The sequence below is a fragment of the Austrofundulus limnaeus genome, unplaced genomic scaffold (genome assembly GCF_001266775.1).
Source record: "Austrofundulus limnaeus strain Quisiro unplaced genomic scaffold, Austrofundulus_limnaeus-1.0 Scaffold27, whole genome shotgun sequence".
Classification (NCBI taxonomy): Eukaryota; Metazoa; Chordata; class Actinopteri; order Cyprinodontiformes; family Rivulidae; genus Austrofundulus; species Austrofundulus limnaeus.
The window spans coordinates 460,801-468,591 of record NW_013952429.1 but is presented as its reverse complement, the minus strand read 5'-3'; the positions used below and the strand labels follow the sequence as shown (position 1 = coordinate 468,591).

General features: G+C 37.3%; 2 protein-coding genes across 2 annotated transcripts in view; one reads left to right on the top strand and one right to left on the bottom strand.

The window, feature by feature from the left end:
- Positions 1-958, bottom strand: part of snapin (SNAP associated protein) — a gene marked incomplete at its 5' end in the record, with an annotated part of 2,692 nt that extends 1,734 nt beyond the window's left edge. The window contains 3 exon segments of the mRNA XM_014004857.1: positions 400-518; positions 644-690; positions 854-958. Of these exon segments, the coding sequence (XP_013860311.1) occupies positions 400-518; positions 644-690; positions 854-958 (271 nt within the window).
- An 803-nt stretch (positions 959-1,761) lies between these two features.
- The window catches only part of chtopa (chromatin target of PRMT1a), a 21,469-nt gene continuing 15,439 nt past the window's right edge, over positions 1,762-7,791 (top strand). Inside the window, exon 1 of the mRNA XM_014004854.1 lies at positions 1,762-2,039. The gene's annotated coding sequence lies outside the window, so the exon portion shown is untranslated. The remainder of the gene's footprint in view (positions 2,040-7,791) is intronic.

The window sequence follows — 7,791 nt, the reverse complement described above, 5'->3', positions numbered from 1 at the left end:
GTTACCGACATCTGGTGAAAATTTCATGTCATTAGCACCTCTAGTAATATATTTACTGAGAAAAATGGTGACGTGTTCAATACTTATTTTACCCGCTGTAACTCAGTTATTTTGACAAATATTGAGCTAAGATTTGGTGTGGTAGTAGCTCAGACTGCTCCCCAACATTCATAGTTCAAGTTCTATGGTTTAAAATTTCCCATTATTTGCTTTGTGAGTTAGTAAAATGTTTCCTCAATGGACAGATTTCAAGTGTACTTTCAGGAAATAATTACTGAGTATTAATTAGGAGGCCAATATTAAAAGTGTGCGGGATCAGCTGAGGTGAATTTACATGAAAGCAGAATATTTTAACTATAAAAAGAACTAATGAGTCAACCCAGAGCCTGGTTCACTGACCTGAGCATTCTGCAGGATGTTGTTGACCAGCACCACTCTACGCCTGGCATTCAGCAGCTTCTTCACATAAGGATCCAGGTCTAGCGCCACCTTCTGGTGCTCATTTATCCTGCATAACTCTGAGGACAGAACATCAAACATGACCAAGTTAGAACCACTTTATTGATTGCAGGTTTATTTTAGAGTTTCATGTGTTGGTATAAATAAACAACATAAATTAAACTGTCAGACAACCATTATTTACCCGTGGCTAAATTGTCTATATGTTCTCTTAACTCCACCTGGCTTTCTCTGCAAAGAACAAACACAAACAACAATGCTCAAGATAAACAGACAAAACTGGCTGATTGTGAATCAGCAGATGAGCAGGTGCATTTAAAAACAACACTCCCCAAAAAACCTATCACGTGACAGTCGTGCGACAGTTCAGGACGTAAAGAAAAGCGTTGTTTACCTGACCGAGTGGACATGCAGATCCAGCTGCTGGATTGCAGGTTTGAGGAGGTCGAGCAGCCCCTCAGCAACAGCGTCTTTGTCTGGAGAAGTTTCTATCACAGCCACAGCAGCCATGTTCATTAAAAAAAAATCAACAAAACCTGAACAGGAAGTTGCGTATTGTCAACGTCTTGACGTAAATCGCTGCGCTACGTTCGCGGACATCAGAAAATTACGATATCTGACTTTCAATCAGGGGAAAAACAAGAAATCAAACACAAAAGCCGAGTTTTAAAAACAGTAATACGGATTTGGTTTGTTAACGTCAACCTTCTCATTTAACATTATTTAAAAAGGCAGAATACGTCAGACCGTACATTTTTTGTCTTTGTCTGATCAAACGAATTGGGTTACGAAAGTTTTAAGCAAAGTTTCAAGTTCTCGTTTTAATCCCCAGTCTCCAAATGTTCTCTGAAAACAATATAATTTATGGACTTATTATGGACAATAACAACAGTGACTTTCTCATCAACACTATTATCATTCTGGGGAAATTTTTCATCCATAAAGCTAAATATCTTAAGGTTAAACCAKATTTCTATCATTTTCACAATGACRTTATTTTGTACTGCAYTTCTCTTAAAGTGATGCACACTAAACATGCCCACAATCTGTGCTCTTTAATTGAAGAGTATGATTTAATATCTACACCGTAGCCTTTTTTTTGTGTTCCTTCTTATATTTTCACTTCTTATCTTTATTTGCACCCATGCTTTTCTCTTATATGCAAGTTTGTTTTTTTAATACGCCTTTATTGTTTGTACATTGTATTATTTTGTGTGTTCTTTGTTGTTTAATAAAAAAAGTTCTCGTTTTAATAAGTTTCATTTCCGAGGTTACGTGAACGCATCAGAGGACATTCTCCATTTTCTTCCTCAGCACCAGTCTACCCAGTAGCACCATCTTAGTTCTGATACTCGTGTCGTAGCTGACAGCGTTTCTTAACAAACTACAAGTAAAAGCTAGTTAAAGTCTGTTTCTTGATTTATAAAACACTTATTTAAGAAAGCAATTTGTTAGAGTTTCTTTATAAATAGAATAAAACAGGAGGACGACACCCACTGTGACGGTAGCGCTAGCTACAGAAGCTAACCCCAGCTATCTGAATACTGCGGATTTTCTCCGCTATTGACGCGAAATCCACAGTAAGTAATAACTGGTTATTGTTGGAACATAGTCTGAGTAAGATTAAACACGTAAACAAAACAATAACTTAACATTATCCGCGATGTGCTGGTAAGTTACCTAATGAAAAGTCACCTTACTGGTCCCAGTGTGTCAGAAGTAACTTGTAATCTTAAGTCATAAAGTTACATGGACTTGTTCTGCAGAAAGGAAACTGAAACTCAAGGAAAATAATTTTGTATGAAAAGAAACACAGTAAGAAATCTCAACTTTGTGATCGTATTAAAATAAATTACATACTTTGTCCCTTCTGTTTTTGAGTTCAAAGGTCCATACTTTCTGATGAGATCATGTTTAGGTGTTAAACCGGTTTAAAAGTTGAATATATGAACGGCATTAAATACACATAGGCCTCCCTTTCTTTTATTTTTTTATCTTTAACGCATAGTTTTATAAAACGTGTCTCCACCTTTTGATGGGTTTTGTGCTTATGCTGTTTGGGACAATTGTTCCTGGGAGTCCAGGAAAAACAACAACATCAACTATTTTTAATTCTTAACTGGACAGAGGACAACAAGAAGCTCAATGTCCCTCACCCTGAAGTGGAGGGTCCCAGTCCCACCCTGCAGCTAAGCCTGGGGGAGGGGCTTGTCAGTGAACACCTGGTGTTGGCACTCCATTTGGCTCATCTTAAATGACCTACATGGGTTTGCCTTCCTGTGGGCCCACCACCTCCAGGAGGGTCCATATGGACCGGGTGCAAAGCTCTGTGGGTGGTATTTGAAAGTGGAGGACCTTGTTCTGACTCTGGGCTTGTGTGTGAATTAGAGAGGTACTGATAGTCGGGCTCACCTCAACACATGGCATGGGTTCTCCTTTAAAGGGCTGGATCTTATTCCTCCCTGGAGTTACCCATAGAGAGAATGGCCAGGCCTACTTAAGGGCTCGACACACAGGGGGCGACAAACTACAGCGATTAACGGCTGCCATCGCAGCCAGGGTGAAACCCGACACACGGGAGGCGACGTCGCTCGCTCTCCATTCATTTCCTATGGAGCCTGTGCGGTGAGGCGACAATCGCTTGCCCTCCTCCAGCTAAGCGACCGGCGAAAATAGTGCATGTGAAATTTCACGCTCGTACACGTASACGTGCACACGCGAGCTTGCGACGCGACATATTAAAGTTGAAAAATGTTCAACTTTTGTCGCTGTCGCTTAGCGTACAACCAATCAGCGAGGGTTTCATTGACTGACCAATGAGAGGAGAGTATGCTTCAAACAAGGTAGAAACCTGGTCTGAAATTTTTAATATAGCACCTTAAATGTAATATGTACATGAACAGATTTGGCACACTATTTGGCAGGAAACCAGACAGTTTTATCTCTTTCTCATCCCTAATTAATGCATATAAACACTTATAAATGATTTATAAAGTGTTTACAGATGAATTAATAACTTATCTATAAAGTATTTATAAGCCATCTATAAAAGGACGCCTTATTGTAAAGTGGTACCAATGAAATTCTGTACAAATTGTACAAATAAATAGATTGTGTTAAAATGAACCAAAGCATTTCAAGACACTCGCTGGTAAACTTTTCTTTATTTTACTGATAGTTTGTAGAAAATAAAGTTTAACTTTAAAACATGTCTTGAAACATATTCACAGCAGGATCTGTTAATCATGAGCCTTCCAGAAATACCAAATAATTAGCCATTGCTGTCTATGTTTAAAAGCCTTAAAAGTCAAAACACCTTTCTACCTGAATATAATTTAAAGTAATTAGGTTTTGGATTTGTATAAAATGCCCCTTAAAAGTGAATAAGTGGCATATGTTTTCAACAAAACAAACTTTTTTTTTTAAATGGGACATGATACCTGATCTGTAGATAATTTATTTAGTATAAATATTGATTTTTTTTCCTCAGCCTTTGAGTTCCACCACTGCAATATATTTTTTACAGCTGCAGAAGGAAAATGAAGTTAAACCAGTGTTTAAAAAAAAACAATATCAGATCTGATCACTTCCATGTTTATAAAATGTTTTCTTATTATATGATACCTTTAAACATGAACTAAATAAAAGCCCATAAAACAGCCTCTCGGGGCATCAAACCTTTAAACCTCTCAGCAAACAAATACAAATGTGTGAATCTGTAACTTCCTTGAACTCTAGTGAAGGAAATTTTGTAAATGATTGATTGTTAGATCCAGTTTTGTATTTTTATACTTTCTGATCATTGCAGTCATAAGTTTAAAAGCAGAGAATGAGAGTTGATGTGTCATCATGTGTTACGTTCTGACGTCCGACGTTAAAGTTACCACCTTCAGGGGTGGAACCAGGAGAGCCTGAAGAGGTTAGAAGGTTGAATCATTATGATATGGGTAGAAGTTGTTAAGAGTCTCTGCTTGGAGCAGTCTGGGACAATCTGCTGGTTTTTAGGTTTCAGAGACGATGAAGGCCTTTTTTCTCTGTCTGTCTACTGTGTAGCTGTGAAACCGATTGGCGTCAGAAACAAGAATAAAGTTTTGAGAAGAAATCCAAGTGGGTTCCTGCTACATTATTCAGAATTACATTTTTTGAATGACACTTTTACAATGGGTTTAAATTTTAAAAAGTAAATATATACATAAATATACAACTTAATGAAAAAAGCTACCTGTGAGACCACCACCTAGACTCCTCCGACGATGGTGTTTATCACCCTCAGTGAGATGCAGTTTTAGCTTGAGAGCAAGACTTAATCCATGAGTCAGCTCTGGGTTACTGAACTTCCTGAGGGATGCAGGAGGCGGGTTAAGGATGTCGTCAAACTGCAGAAAAAGAGAAAAGCAATTATGTGGGAATGAACAAGTGAAGAACATTAAAAAGCTAAACCAAACAGCTACATCAGCAGTAAAATCTGGTCTGGAAGGGTTGCAGAAAAAAAGCGTCTTCTTTCTAAAAACAACATGGGAGCATGACTTCATCTGAACAAACCACAAGAACTCTCATACAAAACTAGGATGAAGCCAAAGTAGAGACAACATGCAGTCAAAGTCCAGGATCTCCACCTAACTGAAACGTGAGAGGACAGTAGGATAACTGAATACATTTCCCTAAAACTACATGAAAGACTGATAAATTGCCTAAATATCCATCTGCTAAAGCTGTTCAATTGCTGGGTGGACTGTTTTTCTGTTTTTCTTTTACTTTTCTTTCTTTATTCTATCTCACCCTGTCCAGTTTTGAGCTGCTGTAATGTGCAAATTTCCCCACTGTGGGATCAATAAAGTTTTATCTTATCTTATCTTATCTTATCTTATCTTATCTTAATGTCTTCTGCAGTTGCAGAAGAGTTGTCAACTATCAACAAATATGGAAACGTTAGAAAAAGTAGTATTTTAGAAAGAAATGAAAATTTAAAAGTACCCTTTTTGAAGATGTCTAAATAGAAGTAAAAACTACAATTAAATAAAACGGTCAATGTACTGTACATTTTTTATATCAAGTACCATCAGTTTTATTTATCTTCTCAAATGATCTAAACACAAATATTGATGCACCTGCTTTGGAACAAAATGTATGAATCAGAATCTGTTTTCTGTCTAACAAATATCAAAACAATTTGGTTACATAATGGTCTAAATGGGAGCACTCCTGCAGTATGAAAACAGAGCAACTCTTTGTCAGAGACATTATCTACAGAAATACAACTGTTCAGACATCAGTTACACTGCAGTGTATGTTATCAGCTTATTGTATAGCCAGAAGAGGATACCTTGGGGCTCAGACAACATAAAAGCCCATGCAGCATTGAGGAAGAGGCCCTCCCTAAGAACACAAATATACACACAGCTGGGAGGAGTGTGTGGAAGGAAATGCTCTCTGCATCCCCACGAGACGGTTCATGATTCAAGAACATTTAACAAATACAACCATTTCTTTGTAACAAGAACAAACTCTGTGCAAACAGAGGGAAGTGCAGTTTGGTCTAAATCAGGGGTTCTTAACCTTTTTGACCTCGGGGCCCAATTTGTTGAGCATAAAGTGACACGAGGCCCAGTCAGACATTACCAATGTATGGATCAAATGATAATTATTATAAATCTTGGTTTAATTTTTATTGTGTTTACATCATAACTAAACTATNTACGTGTACGAGCGCGAAATTTCACATGCACTATTTTCACCGGTCACTTAGCTGGAGGAGGGCAAGWYATTGTCGCCTCACCGCACAGGCTCCATAGGAAATGAATGGAGAGCGAGCGACGTCGCCTCCCGTGTGTCGAGCCCTTTAGTCCCCATTAGGGCTGGGTGATATGCCCCAAAAAAAACCACCTTTTTTTTACATCCCAAATTCGGTTTTCACTTTTTATCGATTTTGTTTCCCACTTAACGGAGGGCCTCAGTTTCAGGTGTTGCTTTTTGTAGCAAGAGCCTTCAAACAGATTTTGCAGTGAAGTATTTGTTGCTCCAAGTCCGAGGTTGCAAAACCTGACCAGTTCCAGAAAAGTGAAGAAACAGTGCCTTTTTTGAGAAGTAGATCCTCTTTGCTAGCTGCCATATTGTCATGTTATGCAGGGCTCTAAACTAACATTTTGCACCGGTACGCCTAACATTTTTCCTTAGGTGCACCCAAATTTGCAAACGCATCACATTTAACATTGATGTTTTAATGATTCGCTTTTTAAAAATCATTGTCCCTTAAGGCAATATTAACTCACAAATAATTTTGTAACAATCCAGCAAAAATAAAGTTCTATATTTGAACCAGAATTGTAGACGTATAACTTACTGTAATTTTAAAGTGATTCTATGACCTGAAGTTTTATCTTAAACATCTCCAGATAAATGAAATGAAAGAAAAATAAGTTTTAAGTGCAAATGTTTAAGGGTCGAACATTTTATAAACATGGTTTTGTCTTAGACTACACCTGTCTTCAGATAGACGACTCCTGTAGTTTGGCCTTCAGGATCTTTGGTCTTGGCTAAACCAGAATGATGAACAGAGAATTATGATTAACAGCAGAAATATTATTAATATTTAATAAATGAGAAAAAGCTTTTTAAAATAATGAAAATAACATAACATGAAAAAGTCTTAAATTTAATTTGTATTAATTGAATTTTATGTATCTCTCACTAAAAAAACTAAGCTGTATTCATAAAACCATTTTGAGAACCTGGAACGTACTGTATTTATTCATGAATAATATCAGAAATTTTAACTTAAAAATCATCCATAAAGTGGGGGGGGGGGGTTGTATTATACACGGGTTATTGGTACCGATAATTAGATTTTTATGCTTTTTAAGATCAAAAAATGATGATCGTATTATACATGAATAAATACGGTAACTGTGGTGAAGCCGATTATATGTAAAAGCAGCCTGCCATACATTCCTGCTGGAATGATCTGCCTCAGAGAAGAACCAGACTCTAAGATGGACTTTACTACTGAGACTTAAGAGCAAGCAACCATCCTCGTATCATTTCCACAGTTAATAAGGAAAAAAGGTTTTCTGACTCTGGTTTAAAAAAAACTTGTTTGATTCACTGTGTGCCAGAGCGCGTGTGTGTGCGCATGTTTTTGCTTCACAGAGGGGACAGTTGGAAAGTCCCCATGAGGATAGAAGAACAAGTGTGTGTGCAGGGTGTAGAGTGTGTGTTCACACTAGGGCTGCCACAAATGATTATTTTTATAATCGATTAATCATCAATTATTTATTCGATTAGTCGACTAATCAGATCATACGTTAATTAAATATAAAACATACAGCTTATCAC